Source organism: Ostrinia nubilalis, chromosome 5 (genome assembly GCF_963855985.1).
Source record: "Ostrinia nubilalis chromosome 5, ilOstNubi1.1, whole genome shotgun sequence".
NCBI lineage: Eukaryota > Metazoa > Arthropoda > Insecta > Lepidoptera > Crambidae > Ostrinia > Ostrinia nubilalis.
In genome coordinates, this window is record NC_087092.1 from 16,556,366 (window position 1) to 16,572,185 (window position 15,820).

At 43.8% G+C, this 15,820-nt stretch overlaps 1 protein-coding gene across 1 annotated transcript; it reads right to left on the minus strand.

Moving 5' to 3' along the window:
- Positions 1 to 15,815, minus strand: LOC135072179 (uncharacterized). The gene is made up of 14 exons (XM_063966135.1): positions 15,784 to 15,815; positions 15,558 to 15,665; positions 15,332 to 15,439; positions 15,106 to 15,213; positions 14,880 to 14,987; positions 14,654 to 14,761; positions 14,428 to 14,535; positions 7,810 to 7,972; positions 6,009 to 6,122; positions 5,227 to 5,439; positions 4,673 to 4,835; positions 3,570 to 3,859; positions 2,098 to 2,277; positions 1 to 216 (listed from the first exon to the last, which is right to left on the minus strand). The coding sequence occupies exons 1-14, from the start codon at positions 15,813 to 15,815 to the stop codon at positions 1 to 3; spliced, it is 2,019 nt and encodes a 672-aa protein (XP_063822205.1).
- Positions 15,816 to 15,820: the final 5 nt, after the last annotated feature.

Consider the following 15,820-nt stretch of genomic DNA (forward strand, 5'->3'; position numbering starts at 1 on the left):
TCACTCGAGCAGGTTGAGGCGCAGCTCGTCGGGCGGCGGCGGCTGCGCGGCGCGCTGGGCGGCGCGCGCGAGGGCGGAGGCGGCGCCGCCGGCGGGCGCGGCGCACTGCATGGCCACCACGCCCGCCACGTCCGCCAGCCGCCCGCCCCCGCGCGCGCCGCCCGCCCCGAGCGCCCCTCCCGGTTCTGGCGCTAGACCCGTGATCTCCATTTCATCCTGTTAGAGAAAAGAAGAGAGTTTAGAAGACTGGATTGAATCCAAAATTAAATGAGAATTTAAAATACACCAGCATGGATGGGTATTTTTAAAGCCTGGTCCGTGAGCACGTAGAATTTTGTCCAATGACCCCAAGCTACCCATCCTTATCGCTCGCGCGTAATTATGTTGCTGTCACGCTCGCACACTCACTGCGGGCGCGCGTCGCACAGTCGCGACCGCAATATAATTACGCGAGAGCGATAAGGATGGGTAGCTTGGGGTCATTGGACAAAATTCTACGTGCTCACGGACCAGGCTTTATAAAGGATGATGGGCATATTGGGCGTTAAACCAACAGAAACAAAAAGTATACTAAATTAAAGCTTAATACTAGTACTTCATTTCATAGTATGACAACAATCCTGAAATACGCGGGGATACGGAGATAGAGGTCGTTGAATATGCAAAGTTTCCATAGTATTTCACATCACATTAGGGTAATAAAAATAGTATTAGGTCAATTAGATTGCTTTTATCGATCATATTGAGAGTATTTTATCATATCTTACTATCGATTCTATCGATTTAGTAAGTATGTATACCGAATAAATCATAATCGATTATTCGATTGCAATAATCGATTATATTGCTGATAATTGAAAGGAATTGAATTAACAATCAAATGATAGTAATGATGGTAATCAATAAAATCGATTAATCGAATTTTTAATCGATAAATCGTTATTTGGCAATATCGATTAATAATCGATCCGTAATCGATTATGCGACAACACTACAACTTAACTGGTAGAAATCCCATTGAAACATGACTGTTTTCATGTAATTTCTCTAAATGGTACCTAGGTATGGTCCTACGCTTATAATGTAGAACATGGTTTAAATATACCATTTGTTGGCCCCACTCCTGAACTGTTGGACATAATAATGGATAAATAACTTAATGTATTTAAAATGTAAGTAGATAAGTATATTCATTAATAATATTTTTGTTTGCGCAATAAAGCACCTATTACTATTACACATTATGTCAATTTCCAAGCAAACCCGGGAGTTCTTGGTAGTTATTTATATGAAAATATATTTCTGATATTAAGTCCTAACAAATAATAGTAGTTACATTTCTGTTGGTTTTACGCCCAGATTCCATAGAAAAGTGCCCATTATCCTTTCTCAACAAATTACAAGTACAATTGCTCCAATTTCCCACACAAAGCTTTCAAGTGTTTGTGTTAGTATTAGTAGTCGTTCAACGTCAGTAAATGTGATTTGGGCACTGCGGTGAAATCAAAAGAAACTCAGGGGCTGAAGCCCACCCCCACCTCAAGAAACCTCTAGACATAATCTATGAATGGTGAGGATTCATGTCCTATACATTCGAAGATGTGATGAATGACATGCAGGAGCGTAGAAAATGTCGTCGTTAATCTTCTCAGCTGTGTGCGAAGAAGTTGGGGTCTGTCCAACTTAAACATTACATTACACAGCCCACTCGTCCCTGTAGGGCAGAGTTTTTCAACCTGTGGGTCGCGATCACTTGGGGGGTCGCCAAGTCTCTGTAGGGGGGTCGCGAGAGGTCGTAAAAACTACCTCAGAAATGAATCAGTAAAGTTATAATGATAGATTTATCCGAAATCTAATTATTCAATTCCAAATGCAAAAATGTTGTATGGATTGAAATATTCAGTCCCTACAACATCTTTGTAACATCATAAATGTATGAAAAAAACCGAGAAAGAAATATTTTTTATACTAGGGGGGTCGTGTCATGAAAAAGGTTGAAAAACACTGCTGTAGGAGATATAACGTGATTCGTCAGCTGCCCACCTGCAGGTGACATAAGGTGGTTAGTTAACCGACCACCAACCAACATCAACGTACCTCGTAGAAGAGGCCGGCGGTGTGCGCGCGGCGGCGGTTGACGACGGCGCTGAAGCCGCACGTGCAGCGCGCCGGCTCGTCGTCGGCGGCGCCGGGCGACGCGCCCGCGTCCCAGCGCGGCACGCCCGAGCAGCCCGCCAGGTACGTGGCCGCGTCCGCGCCGCGGATGTTGCCCACCACCTGGTACATAAACAACTCGTTACCAACATAATTAACTTTAAAAAAAAAACCGACTTCAAATGCGTGAACACAAAAAAAAACTAAAAATTAAAAAAAAAAAGTTCTACCCTTGGGGGTGAAATATTTTCTTCAAATTCGCATGAAACCACCCTTTTGGTAATACCTATTCAACAAAAAAATAATCGTTCAAATTTGTTCATAATCGACGGAGATATTGCGTATAAAAAAGTTCATCCCCGATTTTCCACCCTTGGGGGTGAAATGTTTTCTTCATATTCGCATGAAACCACCCTTTTGATACTACCTATTCAACAAAAAAATAACCGTTCAAATTGATTTATAATCGGCGGAGATATTGCGCATAAAAAAGTTCATCCCCAATTTTCCACCCTTGGGGGTTGTTTTTTCTATTATTAAATTTAAATGGGACCACCCTTGAGGTATTACCTATACGCCGAAAAAAGATTTGTTCAAATCGGTTCATAATTGGCGGAGTTATCGCGTAACAAACATAGAAAAAAAAAACATACGGGTCGAATTGAGAACCTCCTCCTTTTTTGAAGTTGGTTGATTATTAAATGAAGTCCGGTCGCCGAGCTGTAGCCTTATTCACGTAACAAAACTTCGACGACAACAAAACACTGAATTGCGATCATATCGAGTAATCGTTATATCAAAATGACCCTTGTGAATACGAATTTAGAACTGTTTTTCAATGAGACGACTTCTGAACGTCTGTCAAAATATGTGAATTAGGCCACAGATAGAATTTCTTCCAATTACCCCAAGCTACCCATACGTATCGCTCGCGCGTAATTATATTGCTGTCGCGACTGTGCGATGGGCGGACGCAGCGTGTGCAAGCGCGACTGCAATATAATTACGCGTGAGCAAAAAGGATGGGTAGCTTAATTAAATAGACAAGCAAGAGTAAAAATTGAGTTACCATAATGTATTTTTGTCGACAAAAACTGTTTTGAATTTTTTAAACGACATGTTGACAGCAAAGGTCTGGGAAAAGACTTGAAGATGCTTTTGATTACTCTCTTGCACTGTTATATTATCCAAAGTGGCAGAAGACATGATCACAATCATTGCAACGTAACGTATCTTTTGGTCTTGTCATCATTGCATGCATTACTTGTTTGTGAAAAGATGTGTTGTTGGTAGATCTTTGTCAATAAATAAATAAACGTAAATGATTTGACTAAAATACTGTTTTCTTTTTTCATCAGTTTGCAATGTTTGACAAGAGTGTCAATTAGCTGTAGCACAATAATTTCATTTCTCACCTTGGGCCCCGCGTTGCAGACGCACAGCGTGCAGCTATCGAAGTTATGATCTCGGAACACGTTGAGCACTGTATCAGCCAACAGCACGTTGACCAGCAGCGGGCAGGCGGCGTGAGCGGGCGCGGGCGCGGGTTCAGGCGCGGGCGCGGGCACGGGCGCGGGCGCGGGCGACGCCGCCACGCCCGGGCCGGCCGCGCCCGCCGCCGCGGGCGTCGCGCTGCCCGAGCCGCGACGCCCTCGGTTCGATTCCCGCGACTCGCTTGATGGTGATGCGCTGCGTTTTACGCCCGCTGCGAATGAGAGGAACGGGTTAAAATAACATGATGGTGATGTGAAAGACACAACTATAGAATCATAATGGTTAAGGTACGCTAAGATGTGATTTTTCTGACTAGAATTTCTGGAAGATGGAGAGAGTAAAACCAAGAGTCAAATTAACACAAAATTAACTTCGATAAACTTTTACCTTTACGCGTTGAATATAAGGTTCAAAATACATAGAAAAAACTTATCGTCAGTGAAGTTTCAACAGTGCGTAAGTAAATTTTTGACGGTTTCAACATTTTGATACCATTGGATGAAGAAAGACCGCGTGCTTTTTCCGACCAATCTCCTGTAAAATGTACGATTTTGACTTACGCACTATTAGAACTTTACTAACGTTATAGTTCGTTTCATCCACGAAGACACGGCCCACCAATTTTTGATCGAGGAAAGCGCGGGATGCGGGGAGATTGATCCGAGCAATCCTAGCGTCATCGTCGTGCATTTATGGATGATTTAGCGTGTACCGATAACCCTCAAACATTAGCGGAAGAATTGTGGGGCGCGTGTTCGTGGATGAAACGATCTATACCTAATGTGAAGACCTAAGTTCAGTAATGGACGTCCTATGGCTGAAATGATGACGATGACAACTTAACTGTGCTAATAATAATGGTCTTGCAGTAAGGCAAATAAGGTAGGTTAAAATTTAACTTTTCTGATTGGACTTTCTGGATGTTAATGACGTAAAACCAAGAGCCTACAACAACAAGCACAAAATTTTCTTCAAAGACCTTTATACCTTTATGTGTTGAATATAAGATTCAAAATAGACTCACCCCGCTCGGCGTCGGCGCGGCGCTCGGCGCGCGGGCGGTACACAGCATTGGGCGGCAGCGTGAGCGGCGGCAGCAGCTGGCTGGGCAGCTGTGTGAGCGGCGCGTACTTCGACGAGCCCACGTACTTGTACAGCGTCGGCGGCTTGAACACGTACGACCAGTCCTGCGCATCGGAAAACAGTTAAATGACATCTTAGGATTCAGGAACGGATTCAATTTGAATAAGTAGGTCAATCTTCCATAATACTCGGTGGGCGGGGCCTCCAAGCTCGTAGAAGTGATAAATTTGGGTTGGGCATAAAAGTTCTCGAGTGGCGACCATGGACCGGAAGACTTAGTGTAGGCAGGCCTCCCATTCGGTAACCTGACGTTCTGGTCAAGGTCGCAGAAAACTACACTGACAGTAATAGACGACATAGGTTTGAAACGAACTAACGATGTACTCGACGATTTCAACAACAGATTCACTAATGTGTGAAGCCGGGCGAGGGCTGCGCGTGCGCCTCATGCTGGGCGGGTGGGAGCGGAGTGAGCCGGGCCAGCTGTGTACTCGCCTCGATGGGGTCGGGCGGCGGGCTGCCGCCGGGCTGGTGCGGCGCGGGCGCGTCGTCGGGCAGCGTGAAGCCGGGCGAGGGCTGCGCGTGCGCCTCCATGCTGGGCGGCGTGGGGAACATCTTGCTGAGCTCCTCGGCGCGCACGCAGCGCCCGCCGGCGCAGCGCGACTCCTCCGCCGACTTGTTGGAGTCCGGCGGCGTTTGTACTTGCAGCTGGGGGCGAGGGATTAGCGGTTGAGTCAACAGAACTAGACCCTGATACAGCCAGTTGATTCTATGTTTCACATACATATCTATGGTTAGGTTTGCAATCTGTATTAGACAAGAAAATCTTTACAAATCTATCAGCGATATTGTAAATAAATTAGTAAGTTAATAATAACCCCAAAACAACAAATCTACTATATGTCTAGTGCTTAACTAATTGACTGAGTATGGTGATCTCACTGATGAGATATGGGAGCGTCACAGAAGGGTGTTTTGAGACGTCAAACATCAACGAGATTTCACATCTTCTTCAGATTTATATGCTCTGTCACGTCATAATATGTCAATATCACCCCTCCCGTGCCGCTCCCATACCTCAGGCACTAATTGAATTAAGCGCTGGAACTATAATAACCCCAAACCATTAAAAAATCGGCTTAAAACTGCAATACATTAAAATTAAATTCCAGCACCTCAACCGAAGAAACAGACATAGACAAAAGGTCAGAGACAAAGACAGCGAGAAGTATAACAAACATATAAGGAGTATAAAGGGGCACACTCACAAGTCTTACCGTCTCATCGCCGCTGTTGGCGTCGTCGGAGTTGTCGAAGATTTGCTCCAGGTCCTTGAGCGTGGGACACAGTCCGTCCGACGTGAAAAGGTTCTTGTACTCTTTTACGTCCTCCTACACAGGAAATAATACATAAGTCTCACGGTTAGGTTATACAGGGTGTTTCTTGTAAGGTGTCAAGCCGAAGGCAGGTGATAGGTGAGGACTAGACCTATCGATTTCACCCCTATGTATGTTCTACGATTTTTCGTAGTTTAGAAGTTATCGTTAATTTAGTGATTTTTTCAAAGAAGAACGGTCATCTGTGACCCAGGCCCGACAGAAACGAGACATACCTCAGTTTTTTTGTCATGTCTTAATTAGTTAAATTATATATTTTTTATATTCGAAATCTATGTATAACACCAAAATATTACCCTTTGTTTTTGTTCAGGCGTTATACAAAAACTAATACAAAATGCCTATTTATCACCAAACTTGGTAAATGTATGTACCTAAATGTCTATTACAGCTGCTATAGAATGTATCTAGGTGACCTGGAGCTACAGCCGGATTATACAGGGTGGAAACGAGAAGTTACAAAATCCAAAAATTCAATGTTACCAGCTTCCATAATCTGTAACCTATTATTGGTACCATTTGAAAGAGCTCGTATAGCACTTTCAGAATCAGTAACTAGTTTTTCGATATCTTGTATAGTTTAGAAATAATCGAGTGAGATCACTTATCGTTCCATATGTATAACCACCCTGTATAATCCGGCTGTATCTCCAGATCACCTAGATACATTCCATAGCAGCTGTAATAGACATTTAGGTACATACATTTACCAATTTTGGTGATAAATAAGCATTTTGTATTAGTTTTTGTATACCGCCTGAACAAAAACAAAGGGTAATATTTTGGTGTTATACATAGATTTCGAATATAAAAAATATATAATTTAACTAATTAAGACATGACAAAAAAACTGAGTTATGTCTCGTTTCTGTCGGGTCTGGGTTTTTTTTGTATGGGGCGTGACCGTTCTTCTTTTATGACCTTAAATTTTTTTTACTTTTTTTTTGGGTTGACTTTTCTCAGATTTCTTTTTTTTGACAGATTCCCTATTAAATGCAGTAGTTTGAAAACAATAATCACCTTCCTATCTTTGATGCAAGATAAAAAGTTTTTGCTAGAAACATAAAAAATATGCTTTTAGACATTCTAAAATTTTCAACTTAAGACTTTGAGAAAAAAAAATTCCATAGGTCCAAAATAACTTTAAAAACTGCGCAATTTTCTGAACTTTCATAATAACACAAAAAAACATGCACTTAATAGGCCATTATTTTCTGTAATCGCTCCACTAAAGTGGTAAGTCGGAGATTCCGTTACATGTTTTTGACTTTATTAGGACTAACTAATGTTTGCAATCCCCTAAGTTGAAAGCGGGATGAAGGGAAGGGAGGGGGCCATGGCATTGCCGTTTCGACGGATGTGGTAACCCCATAGCCTGCTCTGTCGTTCGCTCGCAGTCAACTAAGTATAAGTCGTGAACATTGTTCCGTAATTTATTTAATAAATAGTACACAGAAGTGTGCCACGTGTGAAATACGAGCTGTCAAACGAAACCGATTTTAGGATGTCATTTGTGTTAGTTTTCAGCGTGCCAATGAATGCTAACGACATTTCGTTTTAGTTGCAAAAACCGGTTCTTACGCCACTTTTTAGCACACAGTGTTGCTGCTAATGACATCTCGCTCGCTCAGTCCCTTCTTGCTATTTCGCTAGGTATATAAACTTTATGGTGTGAACTCACGTGGTCCACCTTCTCCTGCTTGACGTCAATCGGCGCGGGCATGGCGGCCATGCTGGTGTGGTCGTGCCCGGCGTACAGGTCAGCTCCCAGGGCTGCGCCCAGCGCCAGCTCTTCGCGGAATAGCGGTGTCTCCGTCTTGAACCGCTTCACTGGGTGGTCCAGCCTGAGAGGAGATCAAGGTTAGAGAGGCACGTGGTTGGTTTGATACACATTGGGAAAGATATCTTGGGATACAAAGTCATCGCCAGATATTCATAAAAAATAAAATTCATAAAATTCATTTATTTTTGCAAATAGGCTTTAAAAAAGCGCTTTTACACGTCCCAATATTAACCCTACCACTGCTTCGGGACAATAAATGGGCCAGTGCTGAGAAGAAGCAGCGCAAGAAACTCAGTCACTATTGTCAGCCTCCTTTTCAAGGTTTTACAGTCTTTAAAATATACAAATTATAGTCATAAGTATTAATGCGAGCTAGGTAGTTAAACATTCCAAACATTTTTATCCTTTATATAATCATCAACTTTATAGTAGCCCTTTTTCATTAAGGTGCTTTTGATATGTGCTTTAAATTTATGAATGGGCAATTCTACAACAGTTTGTGGTAATTTATTGAAAAGTTTAATACATTTCCCCATAAATGAATTACCAATCTTGTGCAGTCTGAAATTTGGAACGGCAAGTTTATTTTTGTTTCTTGTATTGAACTTGTGTAAATCACTCTTTCTAGTAAATTGCTCTATATTTTTGCGAACATATAAAAGGTTTTCATAAATGAACTGTGAAGCTACTGTCAGTATATTAATCTCCTTAAAGAATTCTCTCAAGGAAAATCGGGGTCCAAGGTTATAAATGGCCCGCACTGCTCTCTTCTGCAGAACGAACACAGTTTCAATGTCCGCAGCTGAGCCCCACAACAATATGCCGTATGACATTATACTATGAAAATAGCTAAAATAAACTAGCCTTGCCGTTTCAATGTCAGTTAATTGCCTTATCTTTCTCACTGCAAAAGCAGCTGAACTGAGCCTTGCTGACAAGGTTTCAATATGAGGACCCCACTGAAGTTTAGAGTCTAAAGTGATTCCCAAGAATGTTGTGGAACTTATGCTATTTAATGGTTCATTCTTCACCATCAATTGTGTGGGAACCTGCCTCACATTAGGTAAGGTAAATTTAATGCACTTAGTTTTGTTTGCATTTAACAATAAGTTGTTAACAGTAAACCAATGCAAAACCTGTGAGAGTGTGTCATTTATATCATCAAGGTTTACTTTACCTCTATCAACTTTGAAAATGAGAGATGTGTCATCAGCAAATAACACAATATCACATAGATCTTTTACAAAGTAGGGAAGGTCATTAATATAAATAAGAAATAGCAAAGGTCCCAATATCGATCCCTGCGGCACACCCATGGTAAGAGGTGCTCCAGAAGACTCAGTTCCATTAATACAAACTTTTTGCTTTCTGCCTGTGAGATACGAGTTCAACAGATCAAGTGCCTCATCCGAAACACCATAATGTCGCAATTTTTTTAGTAAGGTTTGGTGGTCTACACAATCAAACGCTTTTAAAAGGTCACAAAAAATACCAACAGCGTCTTTTTTACTCTCCCAAGCATCAAAGACGTGTTTCAGTAGTGCTACTCCAGCGTCAGTAGTACTTCTACCTTTGGTAAAACCAAATTGTTTATTGTGAAGTAATTTGTTGAAAATAAAATGAGAAAGAAGTTGATGAAATATAATTTTCTCAAAAATTTTGCTAAGTACTGGTAAAATAGAAATCGGCCGAAAATTAGAGGGGTCACATTTATCACCAGCCTTAAACAATGGGATTATTTTACTTAATTTCATTAAACTAGGAAAGCAACCTTGATCAATGCATGTGTTAAAAATGAATGCAAGGTGAGGAGCTATGGTGTCAATAATTGTCCCAATAATACTGACAGAGATTCCCCAAAGGTCCTCGGTTTTTTTTCATATTCAATTCTCTGAAGGTTTTAATTACTGTATTACAATCTATATGCCTGAACTGGAGTAGAGACTGGCACTCGGTGACATTAGATTTTAAGAGAGACTCTGCAAGAATTGGCGATGAATTCAATGCTTTAGTTGTTTCGGACGCAATGTTTGAGAAGAATGTCTCAAATGTGGTTGCAACATCTGTATCTGAATTTATAACTTCATTCCCGACTTTCAGTGAGAAGGTGTTATCCTTCGATTTATTTTTACCTGTTTGTTTATTTATTATGTTCCACGTAGCCTTAGCTTTATTATTAGAATTTAAAATCATGTCTCGAAGATGATTCGATTTAGCAGCCACACAAACCTTTTTAAATATTTTCGAGTAATTTTTAACGTATTCTATAACATTCGGATCTTGCGTATCAGCTTTAAGTCTATATAATTCATACATTTTATTTCTACTCTTGTGAATGCCGGTTGTAGCCCAGTCGTCAAATTTACATTTTATCGAATTTATTCGGATCTTTTTCTGTGGGAATGTGGTTTTGAACTCATCACTCACTACACTGAATAGATCCTCATACATTCGATCAACATTATTGTCATTTATTATAAGTTTATCAATACTATCACAAATGTTTTTCTTGAATTTGTCAATTCGATTAGTTGTTATTGGCCTACAAACAACATCCACTGTACTAGGGACATGATGGTGTTCAAATGTGGCCAATTGTCCACTATGATCTGAACTAAGGCAATTAATTATTGATTTACTTTGAATATTACAGTTACAAAAAATATTATCTAAGCAAGTAGCTGATGTTGGAGTGATTCTAGTAGGCTCATTGAAGAGGTTTAATAAGTTAAAAGATTTAAACAGGTTTAAGAATCTTATTTTATTTTGAGTATTATCTAATAAATCTATATTAAAATCTCCACATACAACCACTTTCTTATTTGATTTAAATACCTTTTTTAAGACTTCCTCCATAGTGGATTCGAATAATTGGTAATTTGCAGATGGGGGCTTGTACACACTTATAATTATATACTGCTCTAGCTCTGCACACGCAAGCTCAATAGTTCGTTCGACTGAGAGTGAAACAATATCTTTCCTTTCTTTGCATTTAAATTGGTTATTTAATAGTATGAGTGACCCCCCTCTAATAGCCGACTCCCTGGTGAACGAACTACAAACTTTATAATTACCTATATAAAACATTAATTCATATTTTTTAAGCCAATGTTCTGTTATGCATAATACGTGAACATTGTACTTTTTTAAAAACAATTCTAATTCTAATTCTTTGCCAGCCAGGCCTTGTAAATTTTGATGAACAATATTAAAACCTTTTAAAGACCTGTCTGTTGTCGTCCCTCTCAGTTTAAATCAGAGGTCGTCACAGAAATATTAGTATTTCTACTAATAATATCAAAATGTTTAATAAGTTTTGTGTTAATAACACAGTTAATATTATATGCTAACAAATTCAACGAAATACTACGTGTATAAAGTCGAGCATATAGAATTTTCGTCAAATAACCCCAATCCTTATAACTCGCGCGTAATTATAATGCTGTCGCGACTGTGCGACGGGCGGCCGCAGTGAGTGTAGCTTGGGGTCATTGGACGAAATTCTATGTGCTCGGCGACCGGACTTTAGCCTTGTGATTCCGGCAGAGTAAAATTTTAACACCCGCACTCTTTATGTTGATGAGTAGGGGAGAAATATACGAACATCAGGATTCTCCAATTCTGGCCAGCGGGAGTACTGTGCTTACCACCACCACGATCTCTAGAAGAACTCTTAATAAGTCTTGTCGTCTACGTTTTACACAATAACCACTAGTCTCGTATGACATTATTGCGCTAAATACGTGCACTGTATACTGTAGCGAATTAAGATGCACGCCCACAAGGCTCAATATGAAATTGGGCGTGGCCGTGAACTCGCATGTTACATTACGTTCACCTGTGGAACACAAGTCAACAAATATGTCAACAATGTCAACGTGAAATTGTGAATGAGGATCATTTCGATTTTTAGCTGTGAATGCAGATTTATAGGGCTAAGAAATCCTTAATACACAACAGTCCAAAAATTTTTGTTCTACGACAAAAATTGACGAAGTTATGGCCAAATTACTAAAAAAGTTCACTGACCGCCCGGCGCGGGGACGATGACGTCATTATATCCGATCCGAACGCTGCCGGCGTACTGCGTGGATAGAAAATATTTTTTTCTAGCCAAACTATCAGTTTTAGAGAAAAACTTCTAATGACATTTATTCATCAGAATAAAGTAAGCTATCGATAGGTAATTTAAAAAATAGAAATTGTGAAAAATAACGCAAAAAATCCATACGCTCATACGATTCAATGGAACGCAGAGACGCGATTGGGGTCTCCGCGGTGGTATATTTGGCGATTTATTCAAATAAAGTGTTCATAAGTGTTGTCTTCTTCCAAGTAAAATATAAAAATGTATAAGTATTAATTTATTTACTTCTAAGAATAAGGTATAGCTGAGGCAGATACACTCTGCCTAGGCTACAAGACATTGCTATGAAGATCATTTCGATGTAGGTACACGCAATACCTACCTGTTATTTAGTTTTTCTGAGTTAAACCTACGTACCTACCTATCTATTCGCCGTTCCCATGGGCGGGCCAGCTGCTGCAGGAAAGGACAGCTGCTCCCTCCCTCCTGGAAATCTATTTAATCTTAGCCTAGAAGCTATGTATGACTCCCCCGCCCCCCTCCTCTCCCCAGGTCATAAGCTAGGCATGACTTCCCCCTCGGCCAGAAGTTGGGTAGGATTTACCCACCCCCCCCAGGCCCGAAACTGGGTATGACTTGACCCCTCCCCCTCCCCCCAGGCCAGAAGCTGGGTAAGGCTTGCCCCTCCCCCAGGCCATAAGCATAAGCTGGACATGACTCCCCTTCGGCCAGAAGCTGGGTATGACACCCCCCCCCCCCATGCCAGAAATGCCAGAAACTGGGTATAACTTGACCCCCCCCCTACCCCCAGGCCAGAAGCTGGGTAAGGCTAGCCCCTCCCCCCAGCCCATAGACACTGGTTATGACTTGACCCCCCCCCCCCCAGGCCAGAAGCTGGGTAAGGCTAGCTAGCCCCTTCCCCCAGTTCATAAGCATAAGCTAGGTATGACTCGGCCAGAAGCTCACTATGACTTACCCCCCCCCCCCCCCCCCCCCCCCCCCCCCCCCCCCCCGGCCAGAAACTGAGTATTACTTGCCTCTCCCCCCCTCCCACCAAGGCCAGAAGCTGGGTAAGGCTTGCCCCTCCCCCCAGGCTATAAGCTGCGTGTGACTTATCCCCCCCCCCCCCCAGGCCAGAAACTGGGTATTATTAGCATCATATTATGTATTATTATGTTCAATACAAACAATCATTAAGTTACACTCACCCCAACCGCGTCTCCGCATTGCATCGAATCCTATGAAAATGTGGTTTTTGGACATAGCGATACTTATTATTCACAATTTTTATTTTTAAAAATTACTGGTCGATAGGTTACTTTAATCTGATGAATAAATGTTATTAAAAGTTTTTTTCTAAAACGGATAGTTTAGCTGGAAAAAAATATTTTCCATCCAAATAGTACGCCGGCTGCGCTCGATTCGGATATAATGACGTCACGCGGTCCTGCGTACGTTGACTTTTAGCGGCAAAAACGGCCTATGTTTATTACTTAATATCTTCGTAAGTAATGGTCCGATTTGGATAATTCAAAAAGATATATCTTTCTTATGTCTTAAAGATTAACGTAGATACTAGTTTTATTGAATTTTCTACAACAGTACTGATCCTCATTTATAATAAAACGCGTGAGATTATAATCTAATATTTTAAACTATTATGTTGCATTTTTTAATCCAAAATTATCATTCCACGGGATTTTACAACAAAATGACTGCCCGCGGCCATGACTCAAGCAACCGAGTTGAAACGTCGGGAGGGTAAAATTATCTTATTTACCGTAAAGTTTTGTTGTAAAATCCCGTGGAGTGATAATTTTATTGTAAACTAAGTCGGTTAGGTTAGATAGTAACTACGTCAGTACGATATAAGCGTCGTCAAATGGTGTCGTCCTACGTTGAACACAACAATCATTAGTCTCGAATGACATTGCTGCGCTGTAAGACGTGTTCTGTATACTGTAGCGAGTTACGACACGCGCCCGCAAGGCTTAATATCACAGTGGGGGTGCCCGTGACCTCGCATGAATAAAATTGAAATTACATTTATGATCATCTCTGGGAATCGAGTTTTCAAGAGACGAGAGACTTTTAATAACAGAGTAGTGACGTTATTATGACTTACAAACGTTTTTAGTCAGTAGTTTCTGGACATAACGCTTTAGCTTTGCTGTAGTTATCGGTTCGAAGGTTACAAAAATACTGGTTGTCGATGCTTTAGCCTGTAAGCCAAGCCAGCAATTTCCTAGGGTAAAAAAGACTAGAGGTACAAGTGAAATCCGCAGTGGGTAACCGCGTATCTGACTGCACCAGATAGTCTGGCAAAAGGGAGAGAAGGCGGAAGTTCCTGTACTCGCCGCACAACCGACGTGAACGCCTGAACTGACCGCGACCGCTCTGCCGCCGGGAGTGACTATGGGAGCACTGACCAGGCGAGCACGGTGCTGTAGTCGTAGAGCATGTGCAGCGAGTGCTCGTCCTCGGCGGGGTCGAGGCGGCGCGAGGGCGAGGCAGCGCCGGGAGTGACTATGGGAGCACTGACCAGGCGAGCACGGTGCTGTAGTCGTAGAGCATGTGCAGCGAGTGCTCGTCCTCGGCGGGGTCGAGGCGGCGCGAGGGCGAGGCAGCGCCAGGAGTGACTATGGGAGCACTGACCAGGCGAGCACGGTGCTGTAGTCGTAGAGCATGTGCAGCGAGTGCTCGTCCTCGGCGGGGTCGAGGCGGCGCGAGGGCGAGGCAGCGCCGGGAGTGACTATGGGAGCACTGACCAGGCGAGCACGGTGCTGTAGTCGTAGAGCATGTGCAGCGAGTGCTCGTCCTCGGCGGGGTCGAGGCGGCGCGAGGGCGAGGCAGCGCCGGGAGTGACTATGGGAGCACTGACCAGGCGAGCACGGTGCTGTAGTCGTAGAGCATGTGCAGCGAGTGCTCGTCCTCGGCGGGGTCGAGGCGGCGCGAGGGCGAGGCAGCGCCGGGAGTGACTATGGGAGCACTGACCAGGCGAGCACGGTGCTGTAGTCGTAGAGCATGTGCAGCGAGTGCTCGTCCTCGGCGGGGTCGAGGCGGCGCGAGGGCGAGGCAGCGCCGGGAGTGACTATGGGAGCACTGACCAGGCGAGCACGGTGCTGTAGTCGTAGAGCATGTGCAGCGAGTGCTCGTCCTCGGCGGGGTCGAGGCGGCGCGAGGGCGAGGCAGCGCCGGGAGTGACTATGGGAGCACTGACCAGGCGAGCACGGTGCTGTAGTCGTAGAGCATGTGCAGCGAGTGCTCGTCCTCGGCGGGGTCGAGGCGGCGCGAGGGCGAGGCAGCGCCGGGAGTGACTATGGGAGCACTGACCAGGCGAGCACGGTGCTGTAGTCGTAGAGCATGTGCAGCGAGTGCTCGTCCTCGGCGGGGTCGAGGCGGCGCGAGGGCGAGGCAGCGCCGGGAGTGACTATGGGAGCACTGACCAGGCGAGCACGGTGCTGTAGTCGTAGAGCATGTGCAGCGAGTGCTCGTCCTCGGCGGGGTCGAGGCGGCGCGAGGGCGAGGCAGCGCCGGGAGTGACTATGGGAGCACTGACCAGGCGAGCACGGTGCTGTAGTCGTAGAGCATGTGCAGCGAGTGCTCGTCCTCGGCGGGGTCGAGGCGGCGCGAGGGCGAGGCAGCGCCGGGAGTGACTATGGGAGCACTGACCAGGCGAGCACGGTGCTGTAGTCGTAGAGCATGTGCAGCGAGTGCTCGTCCTCGGCGGGGTCGAGGCGGCGCGAGGGCGAGGCAGCGCCGGGAGTGACTATGGGAGCACTGACCAGGCGAGCACGGTGCTGTAGTCGTAGAGCATGTGCA

Excerpts from the sequence above, each read along its gene's own strand:
- LOC135072179 (XM_063966135.1), bottom strand. The coding sequence starts at position 15,815 with ATGCTCTACGACTACAGCACCGTGCTCGCCTG. Across the intron at positions 14,988-15,105 it reads TACAGCACCGTGCTCGCCTG|TGCTCCCATAGTCACTCCCG; the intron begins GTCAGTGCTCCC and ends TCGCCTGGTCAG. Across the intron at positions 4,836-5,226 it reads CGCCGCCCGACCCCATCGAG|GACTGGTCGTACGTGTTCAA; the intron begins GCGAGTACACAG and ends TCCGATGCGCAG.